Source organism: Zalophus californianus, chromosome 1, assembly GCF_009762305.2.
Source record: "Zalophus californianus isolate mZalCal1 chromosome 1, mZalCal1.pri.v2, whole genome shotgun sequence".
NCBI lineage: Eukaryota > Metazoa > Chordata > Mammalia > Carnivora > Otariidae > Zalophus > Zalophus californianus.
This window is the reverse complement of record NC_045595.1, coordinates 13,018,766-13,032,508: the sequence shown is the minus strand read 5'-3', so window position 1 is coordinate 13,032,508 and position 13,743 is coordinate 13,018,766. Positions and strand designations below refer to the sequence as shown.

Here is a 13,743-nt window from a genome sequence, read left to right as displayed (position 1 = left end):
GCCTGCAGGAGTTGAGGCAGGTGGGACGGGCCGGGGTTACATCCCACCCCCTGCAGGACGTGGTTCGCTGAGCCATGATGATGGGCAGGTGGCCAACCCAATGACGCGGCGCACCCTCCCAAATCCCTAGATACACTAAATGCTTTGAAGAAGCAACTCCCAGAAAATAAAACGGTCCCGTCAACACCTCACCAGGATGGCAGCTTGGCATTTACTAAAGCTCTTAACATGTGTGAAGTCTGAAATCGCATAGCATCACCAGGAAATGGCGGTTATTTATTGCATCTTCTAGCGGAAGAAACAGCCTCAGAGAAGCAATGGAGACCCGAGTTGCACAGCTACCCTGAAGAGGGCTGGTCGCTCACCCAGACCCCGGTCGATCTCCCAGGCTCTGCCCACATGTCACCACACACAGTCGGCCCCTTGACAGCATCAGGGCGCCTCCCTTCCCCAAGAGATTTTCCACCTGCTGGGCTCCTCTGAGCCACACACTGTATTTCCTGCCTTTGTTTACTCGGGTCTCCACCATGACCCCCTGAGGTAGGACTTGTCACTGTCCCCACTGTACAACTAAGGAAACTGAGCCTCAGGAAGACAAGTTATTGGTCCGAGGTCCCATAGCTGGGAAGCAGAGAAATCCGGCCCTTGAGTTTGGCTGCTCCCCCCAGCCCATCCTACATGTGAGTCCCTTGTGTCTCAGAGATAAAAGTGGATTACACAGACAGGACCAAACTGCCAAAGCACTAGCATATTCTGAAGCACTGGAATGTTCCAAAGATCCTCTGGTTCCCTACTTGCTCTCCCATGACGGGAAGCTCCAGAAGCTCTATCTGTAACAAAGTCTTCCCTCAGCTTGGCGGGAAGATACACCCTCCTGCCCGCCGCCCCCTCACCCCTGGCAGCCTTCTGGAGATGGGTGGCTGCCGTCAGCATGGGGCAGCTGCAACATTCAAACACCCTGATCTCTACCTAGGCTGGATGGCCAACTCCCCAGTACTCAGCCACGCGCCTGGATGTCCTGGGGCCGCAGCTCTCGCTCACCCTCAGCCAAGAAGACAAGGAGGGCGCGGTGCAGCAGATGCACCCCCAAGCGGCGGCGCCGGGTGGCTGGCCAGCCCGCCACGACTCCATAGCAGTGTCCTTGTTTCCGGTTGGTCAGCGTCTGGAGCCCTGGAGAGATGAAGGGTCAGGCATCCTTGGAAACCGTTGGCAGATGTGACAGGGAACCCACTGCATATTGCTCTTAAGCAGGGACAAACCAATAGAGCGAAATATATACGCGTGCAGGTACATAGTTGGTGCTCAATAACTGCTCATTGCATGAATGAATGAACAACTATGAGAGGAAAGGGGTGAGGTAATCAGTAGATCAAGGGTCCTTCATGTGACCCCACCCCCACCCCACAAGCCAGGCACCGACCTAGAGCATCCACAAGACACGCCTCTCGAGTATAAGCCTCCACAGCAACCACGTGTTGGAAGCAATGCAGGGAGACCACACCACGACCACTGGCCCAAATGTCCAAGATCTGGCGCACTTTGGGGCAGGCCTAGGGGACCAGGGTGGGGTCAGGGGTCTGCCCTCCAATCCCCTCCTCCCTTTACCTCCCCATGGCCCAGCTGCCCCTGCCATGACCCAGATCCTTAGCCGCACCTGCTTTCCTGGCTGCCGACGGAGCCTGAGGGCCTCCCAGAGGTGGACATCCGGCCGGGCCCGTGTCCCTTTCCCCACATAGAAGATGGCATGGACAAAAGTCCGAAGGCGTTCAGCGGGGGTCAGTGAGAAGGCTCGAGCCGGCAGGTCCTGAGTCTCCCTGGATGAGGGGAGCAGCTCAGAGAGGAAGAAGTGATGACAGTTGCCCCGGAGACAGTTTCTAAGTTCACAGAGCAACCCGAATCCATGTCCAGTGAGCCCCATTTTCTAAGGCAGAGAGTGGTAGATGCTCCCTAGGGACACTCAGCAGCTTGAACTTGGTCTAACCAACCTTTTAAAGAAGCTGATGCCCAGACACAGCCAGTCCCCCTTTTAAAGATACAAAGCAAATAAGAACCAATCCTAGAATTTTCCAGCTCCCACCTCTGAGTCATCCCTGCCCCAAGTACCTGGGGTCCAATAGTAGATACGTGAAACTGGACTTCACGACCCCCTCCCGCCACCTTCTCTTGGGATCTGGCCGCTCAAACTGCTGGGCAAGCACATCCTCATCTGCCTGGGCATCTGGGATACAGCCTGTCCGCAGGGCTTCGGCGAGCTCTGGGCTGTGCCCTGAAAAGTCTGAGTCCCAGATTGGGCGGGGGGGGGGGGGGCACTGAGTCAAGGCAGACAGAAGAAGGGGCTTTTCCCAGAGACAAAGAATAAAATAGGCAGGACTGAGAGACAGGGGTCTCCAGGAATTCCTGGAGGCTCCTTGGACTCTGGATGCCTCTTACAGACTAACCAGGAGCAGCATGGGCTTCTTCCAGCCGTCGGAGGTGGTATGGCCGAGTGAAGGGTGTGATGGGGCCGGGACTCTCGCCAAGTGCTCGGAGCCCTTGCAGCAAATCCAGGTCAGACATGGCAGGGACCGGAGGGCACCGGCAAGAGGGAACAGGGTCCCTGCCACCTGTGAAGCTTGCCTCGTCCTCCGTCAGCCAGAGGGCAGCCACATCACTGTCGAGGGACACCTCTTCGTCTTTTAGGAAGGGGGAGCTGGGGAGTCCAGGCGGTGGTTCCCGAGGGGGGCTTGGGGCAGGGCTCCCATCAGGGAGGGATATGGTGGAGGGGGAGGCATCTGGAGAGGTCAGAGTCAGGGCCCGCAGACGGGTATTTAGTTCTGCCTCCCTGTCTGCCCTGGCAGCTCGATGCACCAGCTGTGGGGTACCTGGAGACCTTGGTATCCTCTGGGAAGGTCGAATACCAGGCAGGAGTCCCTGCTTGGTCTGGGGTAATGACCCAGCCCAGAAGGAGGTATGCGGGGCCGGATCTTCAGTTCCAGAAGCTTCAGTCACAGTGACAAAGGAGGTATCTGAGCTGTAGTCCCATAGTCCTGGGGGGGACTCCAAGCCGCCATCCTTGTCAGCAATCTCAGGGTGGGCAAGGAGGCTGGGGAGTCTGGGGCTGGCCTCCAGGCCCATGTCCCTGCCATCACGTCTGCCCAGTGCAGTGGAGCCCGGGGTCACACTGGGAGGTCCAGAGGGGCTGGTGTCCAGCCCCTTTCTCCGGGGGTCTGGACCTGAAGTAAGGGATGAGAATGAGGGTCAGAGAGGAGGGGTGAAGAGAGCCAGAGACAGAGATGGGGGTTGGATCAGACAAAAAGAGGCAGCTGGAGTTTTGCAGGGAGCAGGGAGAGTCGGAGGCAGACAGCTTACCGGAGACAGTGCACGTGAGCCAGAGCCAGAGAGGGAACATCAGAGGGACGCGCAAATCTAGATCAGAGGTTAGGCCCCCGAGGACGCGCAGGCCCCACTCACCGTCAACCTCGGGCTCAGGCTCAGGCTCCTGGCTCTCTGCCCGGGTCCGGGTCGAGGTCTTGGTCCGAGTCTGGAACTCCCGAAGGACGCGCGCGCAATCCTGGTGCCCCTGGGGCTCTGCCAGGTCCGGCGGCCGCAGTCCGTCCTGCGGCGGCACGGTCAGCAGGGGGCACCCGAGGCCTTCTTCCCTCCCTCCCTTGCTCCCTCCGGGTTCGCCCTGCCACTGCAGGCGCTGGGCTCCCACCTGGTCTCGCAGTGCAGGGTCCGCTCGGTGGCCCAGCAGTAGCTCCAGGCCACGGCGACAGCCCCAGGCGGCAGCCACGTGCAGCGGCGTCACGGCCTCGACCGAACTGGGGCAGGAGCGAGGAGGGCTCAGCGGAAGGGGGAATGTGATCTCCGCCTCCGCACCCCGGAACCTTGGCTCTCGGGCTCCTATCGCCACCCCCCAGCCTGAAACACCATCCCTGGATCCTAGACACTGCGCCCTCGGCCAGACTCAAGCCTCTGCTCTCTGAGCCTAGAGCTCCCACCGCCAGATCCGAACCTTTGATCCCTACTTGGCCCCGGCGCAACCTCACATCCACCCTCCCTCTGGGACCCTAGCCCCCGCCCTTGGATCTGGATCCTCAGGAACCGCCCCGAGATCCCAAGCCCCACCTTTGGGCACCGAGTCTCCGCCCCTGGGCTGGGGGATGCCCTCTCCCAGACTCCCAGTTCTTGCCCTCGGACTCGGGAGACCCCTCCCCTGCGCGGCTCACCCCGCCCGGGGGCCAGGCCCCGCCTCACCGAGAGTCGGCGTCCCCGCCTCGGCGCAGCAGGGCTTCGAGACAGCGCAGACCGCGCGGGTGCCGGGCTCCCGCCGCCAGGTGCCTGGCTGCCGCTCCATCCGCGAGCGGCAGGTTGGGGTCGGCGCCGCGGCTCAGCAGGTCCTCCACCGCCCTACGGACTGGAATGTCAGAGTGGACCACGACCCCCGCCCCGCCCCCGGCCGGGTCCCAGCCCTCACCGCGGCTCCTCCTCCCGCAACGCTGCCCGAAGCCGCTGCGCCAGGCCGGCCGCCGCGTCCATGCCGGGGCTGTACCGGAGCCCCGCGGCCCTGCCCGCCCAGTTCCAACTTCCCGCCGCGCCCGTGTGCGCACGCGCCGCCCCACCCCCCGCCTCGGGTCCCCGCGGGCCGGCCCCGCGCAGTGTCCCGCCGCCAAGCTGACCTACGCCGCACCCGCGTCCACATCCGGGCGCGGGGCTCTAGCGCCTGCGGGGGCCCGTGACACCGAGTGGCGCTCAGGCAGGGCCGGGGGCCGCCGATAAGGACCCGGGCGGGTGGAGGCCGCCGAGTGTGCCTTTATCTCGTCTCAAAAGCGGGGAAAAGCGAACTCACCCTAATAGAGGGGTGGGGCTGCTTCCCGGGACCGGAGATGTCCACAGGGCATTACGGCTCGCCCAGGGGGCCTCCGTGGACGCGCACAGCCTCGATACTGTGTAAGGCTTCAATTAACAGCTCCCGCCGCCATCTCTGGGTCGCCCGTTTTCACTCCTGGGGAAACGGGAGAGGCCACTACTTTGGAGCTCTGGGCTGCTGAGGGCCTTAATTTTCCCATCTGCAAAATGGGAGAATAATCTCTTCCAGGCTGGTGTGAAATGGCACGAGTTTCACCACAAGGGCCTGGCACATAAGTGCCCAATAAACGCTCAGAGGTAGGAAAAGCTGTTGCTCAATAAAACTGTTTCCGGGGTGCCTGGGTGGCTCCGTTGCTTGGGTGGCTGCCTTCAGCTCAGGTCATGATCTCAGGGTCCTGGAATGGAGTCCTGCATGGGGCTCCCTGCTCAGCGGGAAGTCTGCTTCTCCCTCTGCCCCCCCCACCCCCATGCGCTCACATATCTCTCTCAAAAATAAATACAAAATCTTAAAAAAAAAAAAAAAAGCTGTTTGTTTTATAAGAATCTAGTTGCTAAACTTTTTTAACAATAGCTCATTATCCAGGAAGGTAGTTGAATGGTAGAACTGTTGTATCTGTCTTTGGTCTCCCTTCCTCTGGGGAAAACTCATACTATTTCCTGAAAGAGCTGCAATCCCTTCCCAGAGGAGAGATCAATCCCTTCCCAGATCAAGTCCTGGCAGATCAGAGCATCCCACAACTCTGGCCCAATGTAAGGTTACCTGACCCAGGCAAGGCCAGTCCTATGGAGTTGTGGGGGCCCTCTCTTCACCTGGGCTGTAGTTTGAGGAGTGATCACAGCCCTTTCCGTGGTTTGGGAGAAAAGCAGGGCACACTGAACACCGATCATGCAAGATATTTCAGCCCACCTCAATGGCATTATTGTCTGAACAACTGAATACAGCAAAGCCTGAAGCTGCACTTTGCTTTTTATCCACAAGAACCAAATCATTCCCCTTTCTGTTCAGCCGGTAGGTTTTCTGTCACTTGCAACCAAAAAGATCCCAATTAACACAAGGTAACTGTTGTGGACCTGGGTTAGGGATTCTCAGATTTTTATTCTGATGACAAAAAGCACACAGGGAAGAACAAAACTTAAGAGTCGACAAACCAGTAGTGGGAGGCGGCCTGGAAAACATAGGGAATGGGTGCCCAGAGTCCCCAGGAGCCTCCTGGAACCCTGCCGCAGAGCCCAGTTTAAGAACCCTCTCTAAGCCAAGGGCTTCACTGCACGAGAAGGCGGAGATGCACAGGGATGGTTCAGACGGTGGCTTCGACCTCAGTGGCTTCGTCGTCCTCCTCCAGCAGGCTGTAGGAAGCATGACTCTGGCAGGGCCGCTGCAGTGGGTGAGCCAGCAGCTTGGCCATACAGTTGTGCAGCTCAAGGGCTGGCCCAGCCAGCGCCACCTCATACTTGTAGCTGGTACCCTTGGTATCCAGGCTGCCCATGAAGGCAAACATGTCCTGTGGGGCCAGGGAGGGGCCGTTCAGGTAGAGGTTCCCCGATGGACCCTCTCTGCCCCTGGAGGGCTTCCCAGAGGAGGGGGCATCAGGGATGGGTTCTGAAGGATGAAGAGGGGTTTGCCAGAAAGGAAACATTCCCATGTTCAGCAAATATTGCCCCCCACCCACCCAGTGGTAGGGACCCCAAGAAATCTCAGTCCTGGAGCCCCTAGTTTGGAGAGACACAGTTAGATGCAGACTACCCCAGCCCCCACACTAATCATCCCTGAGGAGCAGAGCCTTTAGGTTTGGGTGCTGAAGTACGAGTAGGAGCTGGTCTCAACTCCCCCTGTTCACAGTCAGGTAAACTGAGACTCAGAGGTAAGTGGCCTAATCAAGTTTCTATAGCTCAGTCTGGGCTGGGATACGAACGACCAGTAGAGCCTGGGGAGGCAGGAGGGAAGGGCGTGCCAAGCAGAGGGCACCATGAGAGCAAAGGCAGAAAGACGCCCTCGCTAGCTCAGAGGAGACACGCAGAAATCGTTGCTGAATGGCCTCAGGACCATGATCCAGCAGGGCGAGGGCTCCAGGGCTGCAAAACGGAGGTGGGTTCCGAGACACCCCACCTACACCCATCTGCCACTCACACACACAGCAGCCTCTCACCTTCCAGCTCATTTCCTCTTCCTTCTCGTCAGCGCCATTGTGGATGTAAACAACATCAAAGAAGAAGTATGGGCACTGGAACATTTTCTGCAGGGGAAGAACACCAGCCTTCGGGGCTTGAGTCACCCCATGATGCCCCCATGACCATAATTCCCCAGCTTTTGCCTTGGGCTCTGGGAACCTGCCCATAGGCACCTCAGCTCTTGTGATCAGGAAGTCCCTCCTGGTGTCTAACCACCGTTCCGCTGGCTGCAGACACCCCTCCCTTTCCCCAGCCTCACTCACCTTCATGGGCTCCGTCAGGGAGAACTGGGGCTGGCAGGGCGGACGGCTATAGAGAAGGATGGTGCGGACCACGTATGGGGGCGGAATTGTCTGCACATTCTCGGTGACTGGCAGCTCAGTCTTCTGCTGGCTGCGTAGTGGACGGCGGGGGACAGGTCAGAGCACACTCTGGGGATCCGCCCCTCGTTACCCTCGGAGAGCCCGGGACTTCACTAAGCACGCAAAGCCCACGACTGCTGCCTCTGAGCCTCCCCATATGCTGTTCCCTCTGCCCAGAGCACCGCCCCAGCCTCACCCTCCCGCCTGACCTCTCCTGCTGGGTCGGGGAGACTCCGCTGACCCCAAAGCTGGAGCCCGCTCTGACCACCCTCACCATCCTGAACATCCCCCATCGTTGGCCTGAGTTGGACCTGTCCCACCAGGCCAGAAGAGTCGAAGGCAGGGACCTGATCTTATCAGCTAAGTTAGCACCCACGTGCCCAACTGGCCACGGCTGGATCTCACATTGGCAGAGAGCACTGGGCAGACAGAGGGCTAATGTCTTTAATACGTGAAAAGCAAATCTGATCATCAATAAGAAAAAAGCCGACATCTCCCTATAAACATAGGCAAAGGGGACAAACGGACAAATCACTGTAGGAAGACTGAATGGCTTACAAATGAATGAAAAAAGGCTCAAAGAAAAGCACAGTGAAAGTAACAGGTGGCTGCTGGCCTCTATCAGACAGGCAGAACCTTCAGCGGCATGAACAACTCTGGTGTTGGGAGGTACACAGGGTTGGTTTCCTAGGAAAGTGCTCTGGCAAACTCTAGCAGATTAAAAATACACACCCCTTTGGCCCAGCATGTCTTCCGCTGGGAATTTATATAGGATGGGTTCACCTGCAAAATTTGCCAGGACCCCTGTACCAGGTTAATCACAATGGAAAATGCAAAACAGGATCTGTGTCCACCATTAGGAGGCAGGTAAAAACAGGGGTTGGACTACTAGGGCCCATAAGCTAAGAATGGTTTTTACATTTTCAAAATGGTCGGGAGGAAGAAAATCAAAAGAACATTTTGTGACACATGGAAAGGATATGAGGGGCGCCTGGGTGGCTCAGGCGTTAAGCGTCTGCCTTCGGCTCGGGTCATGATCCCGGGGTCCTGGGATCGAGCCCTACATCGGGCTCCCTACTCCGCGGGGAAGCCTGCTTCTCCCTCTCCCACCCCCTCTGCTTGTGTTCCCTCTCTCACTGTGTCTCTCTCTGTCAAATAAATAAATAAAATCTTTAAAAAAAAAAAAAGAAAAAGAAAAGGATATGAAATTCAAATTTCCGTGTTCATCAAGAACGTTTTATTGGGACCCAGGCCTGTGCACAGGTACGGTTTGTGACTGCCTTCAGATTACTCGGGCAGGATCCGGTCATCAAGACAGAGAACATATGGCCTGCAAAGCTGAACATATTTACTGCCCGGCCCTTTACAGAAAAAGCGTGCTGCCCCATGGGTTAAAACAATGGAGTGGGGGACCTCAGGGCGGTCACAGGACTGACATGGAAGGCGAGACGCGGGGAAGGCGGTTACTTACATGAGGCTGAAGAGACCTTCTAGATCTGGCAGAGATGCTAAGGAGAACGCTGGTGGCAGAGCACGGGCAGGAAGCGGCGGGTGGCTTCCCTCATTCTGATGCCAGGAGAGCCCAGGCACCTTCACACCCGGTGCCAGGTACCACTGCGCAGGAGACGTGCTGTGCGACCCTGACCCAGTCGCTTGCCCTGTCTGAGCCTGTTTTCCCTCAGCACAGATCACAAAACAGGGGACGGCACTGGATGCCCTGAAAATCCCTGGTGGCTCAAAACTCCCCTTTCCCTCATGGCCAGAGCAGCTGTCCTCAAAAGGCAAGAGCCATGGGTGTCCCCGTCCCCTACCCCCCAACACTCAGCATTGTTTTGTAACTCACGAGGATCATTTTCTGTCTAAGTTTTGGGCTGCACATGAGCCTTTTGTGTTCAAGTTAGCATGAAATGCGCTGTGCCCAGGCTGCAAGGGCTGTATTAGTGACTGTGACTCCTCAGTCCCATATCGCCATTTATTGAGCACCAACTGCATACTTGGCCCTGCACAGAATGCTCCCCATGGGTGTGGTTTTGACATCTCGAGTCCAAATCAGCGGGTTCTGTTTCTGTACCATGTCCAGCCCCCTCCAGAGGGCAGCCCTGCCTGTAAGGATACTGAAGGTGGAGCAGGAAGCCGTCTCCAGGTCGTAGAGGCAGCTGCAGAGTTCACGGGGATCGGAGGTCAGGCCGGACAGCTGCGGGGAAGCACAGGCCTCAGCAAGATGCCTCCCCGCCCTGAAGGAACCCCTCGGCAGCCGGGCCCTGCCCCAGCCTCACCCAGGCGATGTCATCGTTCACCACCACCAGCGCGAACTCATGGCTCTTGTCGATCTTGTGTTTTGTCCGCACAAACATCTCAATCATCTTCTGGGAGACGTTGAGGGCGTTGGTTTTGGAGCTGGGGAGGGACAGAGGGTGGGGGGGGCGGTTAAGGTGGGGCCTCCCGGCCTGGAGGGTGTCTCCTCACCTGCCAGTCCTGGGGAGCCCTCTACCAGCCTCAGGATTAGGCACTGGAGGCCCAGGTAGGTCATGCCTGGCAGAGCCCAGCCACCCCTCTGTAGCTTTTGCTCTCTCCGAATGGGGTTCCTCTGGCCAGCCTGGGTCTCACAACTGATTCCCATGAGGTCTCCCCCAGGCCTTCACTCAGCCACAGATGGCTAGGGGTGGCAGCGGGCTTGTCCTTAGCATTCCCCAGAGCCCCTTGGACCCTATCCAGGCCCGGTCACAACCCCACAGAGACCCAGGTGCTCAGGGCAGGGGCTTCAGGGACAGCTAGGCCTGGGTCTGAGTCCTGACTCTGCCTATTTGCTGTGAGGCCTTGGGCAAGTCACTTCACCTCGCAGAGTTTCTGAGTCATTGCTGTGCCGTGGGTGGCACGTGACAGCTCTCACGGGCTTAGAATGGAGCCCTGGTGGGTCACAGCTTTTTTAGGGTCGGTCACCATTGCTACTCTGGCAGCGCCAGGCCCCAGGCCAGGCCAAGCTGCTCTGAGTCTCAGAGAGAAAGAGCCCTGAATTTTTTGAGCTGCCTCCCCACCCCCCAGCCCGCCCCAAGCCGTGGCTGCATATTCAAGCCCCCAAATGTTCCTCTCACCCATTGAATGACTCCAGCTTTGACAGGGACATTTCCTCTGACAGGTCCAGGCAGATGATCTGCAAGAAGGTTCGAGGGCGGTGAGGGCCCTGTGCCTGGCAGCGCCTAGCCAAGTGGACACTAACACCGGCCCCCACTGCACTCTGGTGGTCCTCTCCAAGCAGCTCTGTCTGAAAGGGTGGTATCAGGACCCCCAATTCCCAGCCAAGCAACCTACTTTGGAAGACAGCGGTTCAGGGAAAAGAGCACTAGATCACGAGTCCAGGTTTATAAGTGAATAAAGGAGCCAGAGAAAGTCTGACATGGAAACAGGAAAACAAAGGTAGAGTGGGTTGAATTGTGCCCCGGTCCCCACAGATATGCCCACTGGGAACCTCAGAATGTGACTCTTTTTGGAATCAGGGTATTTGCTGATAGAATTAAGAGAAAGATCTTGAGATAAGATAAAGATCCTGATCAGGGACACCTGGGTGGCTCAGTTGACAGGAGCATCCGACTCTTGATTTTAGCTCAGGTCATGATCTCAGGGTATGAGATCCAGCCCTCCCTCGGGCTCCCCACTCAGCAGGGAGTCTGCTTGATACTCTCTCCCTTTCCCTCTACCTCTCCCCAACCCCACCCTCCACTCTCTTTCTCTCTTAAATAAATAAACCTTTAAAAAAAAAAGATCCTAATTCAACGACAAGCGTCCTTATAAGAGAAAGAGGATTCAGAGACACAGATGGGAAGGCCACGTGAAGACAGAGTCAAAGACCGGGGTGATGCGGCCACAAGCCAAGGAACACATGGAGCGCCCAAGGGCTGGAAAAGGCAAGAAAGGATCTTTCCCTACAGCCTCCAGCGGGAGCACAGCCCTGCCCATTCCTTGATTTCAGACTTCCGGCCTCCAGAAGAGTGTGAGAATGAATTTCTGCTGTTCTCAGCCACCTGCTTTGTGGTAATTTGTTGCGGTAGCCCTAGAAAACTCCTACGAAGTAACTGCAGAGTGAATCCCAAAAAGCAAGAACATTAAACCTAAGGTTCCCTCGCACTTCACGGCCACAGGCCAAGCCCCTCACTTACCACCTTCTCTGGACAGTTGACCCTCGGTGTCCGCACCTGGACTTCAGGAGCTGTTGGGGGCACCTGCCAGGGCTTGGGGCCAGCTCCTGGAGGATTGGGGGTCCCATCGTCAGCACTGGCCGCCTCACCCTCACCCTCGCTGCGGCTGCCCACACTGGCCTGGGCCCCCAGTGCCCGGTCCTCAGCCCCCTCAGGATTGGAGCGTGTTCGGGGCCTGGGCTCAGCTGACTGCTCTTCTTCCTCTTCCTCTTCCTCCTCCTCCTCCTCCTCCTCCTCAGTGGGGCTGCTGGGCTCTGCCACCTCCATGGCCCCTAAGTGGCTGGATGGAGCAGGGCTGGGGGAAGCCAGGATCCTCCCCTTAAAGGTTTTAAAAATATTTGGTTACTGGACAGGACAGAGCATGAATTGCTTAATGACTGTAAAAATCACTTCTTTCCAGACCTCAGTTTCCTTATCTGCAGAACGGGTGCCCGGCATCCCATTTTTTCTGTAGTGCTAACCCTGCCCCTTTCCTGGGCCAATGAACAAATCTGGCCACCAGGAATGGCTCAGATATGGGGCATGACCCAATACAGGTCAGTGAGGGGCAGCTCTGGGGCTTCCAAGAGTGCCATTAGGGAAGAGGGACTCGTTAGAGTTGCAGGACTGGGAGGATAGAAGTCGAGAGCTGTCAGGAGCCTCTTTTGCCTCCAAGAGGGGAAAGAGAACCTGCTTGAAGTGATGCTCACCCAGAAAACAGCAGCTAGACCTCTGTGCACCTGGATCCAGCTATGCCTGAAACTGAAAAAAGGAAACCTCATTTAAAATGGAATCGGGAGGCCAAAAGGGGAGCTTAACCCCCTATCACAACGGCAGACCCCAAATTCCCAACAGAAAGAAGGCTATACTAAGCCAGCAAGAAAATGAAAGATTTTCTCCTTGCCTGGCAATAGCCTGGCCAATGACAGACTGTCACAACTCTGCCAGTGAAAAGCCATTAAGCTTCAATTCCCAATTTACTCCTATAGACTTGAGGTTTATAACAGCCCGTCCCAACACCCCTTCCTCTATAAAAGAGCACTCCTCTCCTTTGTTCTGGACTTGCCTATGGTTTTGCTATATAGCTTGTGTGTCCTGAATTGTAATTCTCTGCTATTCCCAAACAAACCTCTTTTTTACTGGTAAAAATAACTGACGATTTTAGTTTTAAGGCTAACAGAATAATTAGCTGGGGTGCCTGGCTCGCTCAGTCGTAGAGCATGCAACTCTTGATCTTGGGGTTGTGAGTTCGAACCCCACCTTGGGTGTAGGGATTGCTTAAAAATAAGAAAAAAAGTAAGACTAATTAGCTCTGGGATTCTCCCCAGCGGGCACCGGGCTGCCTAGAAGGTGTCTGCGCAAAGGAGGGGCACGAATCTAGGTGTTAAAGGTCTCTTTGAAGAAAGGACGCCAACAGTTTGCCTATCTGGGCTGGGGTGTGGGCTGCGGGGGATGGTCTCTGAGCGGCTTGTAACCCCCTAAATCTCTAAGGAAAACAATGCTTTAGCTTCAGCAAGAGGGATGAAGGCTAGACTGCAGGAGAAACCAGAGTGGAAAGCGGAAGCCTCAGGGAAGGCTAAGGGACGGGACCGCAACCACCCAACCTCTTCTCACCGTAGCCTGAGCCTCCCTCCAACTCAGCCGAGAACTGACTAGGAAGCCGCCATCTTTCGCAGCCCGGAAGTAGTGCGGCGCGGCCGCAACGCCTCCTGGGAAATGTAGTTCAGCAAGCCGTAAGACAAGCCGACTGCTGAACAGGGGACGGCTGGAGAGCCTTGAAAAGCTGATAGGCTGGGACTGTGCTAGGGAGTGGGGTTTGGAATGTGATTGGTTAAAGCAAGAGGAGCCGGAGCTTTGATGTTTCTGGCCGAATCAGGCTACACTGGTCAGTACTTCAACCCTGATAGGCTGGGACGAGGCCTAGTGGAGTGGACCTTTCTATGGAATAGATTGGTGGAGCTGACATGGCCCTCAGCGAGGGGCGGGTTTTTGCGGACTGAGGTGGGCGTGGCCCACACCCCAGGCCCTGCCCAGTTACTTAATTCTGCTTCTTATTTTACACATATTTGCAAAAACCAAAAAGACTAAGCCAAAACTATTTCAGACCACGTTTTCTTTTTCATGCGCACTTCTCCTCTTACCCCCTAACCATTTAAAACCCACTCTGAGCCTCAGTTTCTTTATGTGTAAGA

At 56.7% G+C, this 13,743-nt stretch overlaps 2 protein-coding genes across 2 annotated transcripts; both read right to left on the bottom strand.

The window, feature by feature from the left end:
• Nucleotides 1–203: 203 nt before the first annotated feature.
• Nucleotides 204–4,559, bottom strand: ANKLE1 (ankyrin repeat and LEM domain containing 1). Its single transcript, XM_027585875.1, has 9 exons — nucleotides 4,457–4,559; nucleotides 4,237–4,389; nucleotides 3,695–3,800; nucleotides 3,451–3,595; nucleotides 2,439–3,212; nucleotides 2,104–2,275; nucleotides 1,655–1,814; nucleotides 1,421–1,550; nucleotides 204–1,170 (listed from the first exon to the last, which is right to left on the bottom strand). Exons 1-9 carry the CDS (start codon nucleotides 4,516–4,518, stop codon nucleotides 998–1,000), a joined length of 1,875 nt encoding a protein of 624 aa, XP_027441676.1. The 5' UTR covers nucleotides 4,519–4,559; the 3' UTR covers nucleotides 204–997.
• A 1,365-nt stretch (nucleotides 4,560–5,924) lies between these two features.
• On the bottom strand, nucleotides 5,925–13,271 carry BABAM1 (BRISC and BRCA1 A complex member 1). Its single transcript, XM_027584600.1, has 10 exons — nucleotides 13,166–13,271; nucleotides 12,262–12,313; nucleotides 11,534–11,890; nucleotides 10,472–10,530; nucleotides 9,656–9,776; nucleotides 9,495–9,573; nucleotides 8,851–8,875; nucleotides 7,281–7,410; nucleotides 6,996–7,082; nucleotides 5,925–6,350 (listed from the first exon to the last, which is right to left on the bottom strand). The coding sequence occupies exons 3-10, from the start codon at nucleotides 11,837–11,839 to the stop codon at nucleotides 6,147–6,149; spliced, it is 1,011 nt and encodes a 336-aa protein (XP_027440401.1). The 5' UTR covers nucleotides 11,840–11,890; nucleotides 12,262–12,313; nucleotides 13,166–13,271; the 3' UTR covers nucleotides 5,925–6,146.
• Nucleotides 13,272–13,743: the final 472 nt, after the last annotated feature.

Excerpts from the sequence above, each read along its gene's own strand:
- ANKLE1 (XM_027585875.1), bottom strand. The coding sequence starts at position 4,518 with ATGGACGCGGCGGCCGGCCTGGCGCAGCGGCTTCGGGCAGCGTTGCGG. Across the intron at positions 3,801-4,236 it reads GGCGGGGACGCCGACTCTCG|TTCGGTCGAGGCCGTGACGC; the intron begins GTGAGGCGGGGC and ends CTCCTGCCCCAG. Across the intron at positions 1,551-1,654 it reads GTCGGCAGCCAGGAAAGCAG|GCCTGCCCCAAAGTGCGCCA; the intron begins GTGCGGCTAAGG and ends CTGGTCCCCTAG.
- BABAM1 (XM_027584600.1), bottom strand. The coding sequence starts at position 11,839 with ATGGAGGTGGCAGAGCCCAGCAGCCCCACTGAGGAGGAGGAGGAGGAG. Across the intron at positions 9,777-10,471 it reads AAGCTGGAGTCATTCAATGG|CTCCAAAACCAACGCCCTCA; the intron begins GTGAGAGGAACA and ends GTCCCTCCCCAG. Across the intron at positions 9,574-9,655 it reads TGAACGATGACATCGCCTGG|CTGTCCGGCCTGACCTCCGA; the intron begins GTGAGGCTGGGG and ends GCTTCCCCGCAG.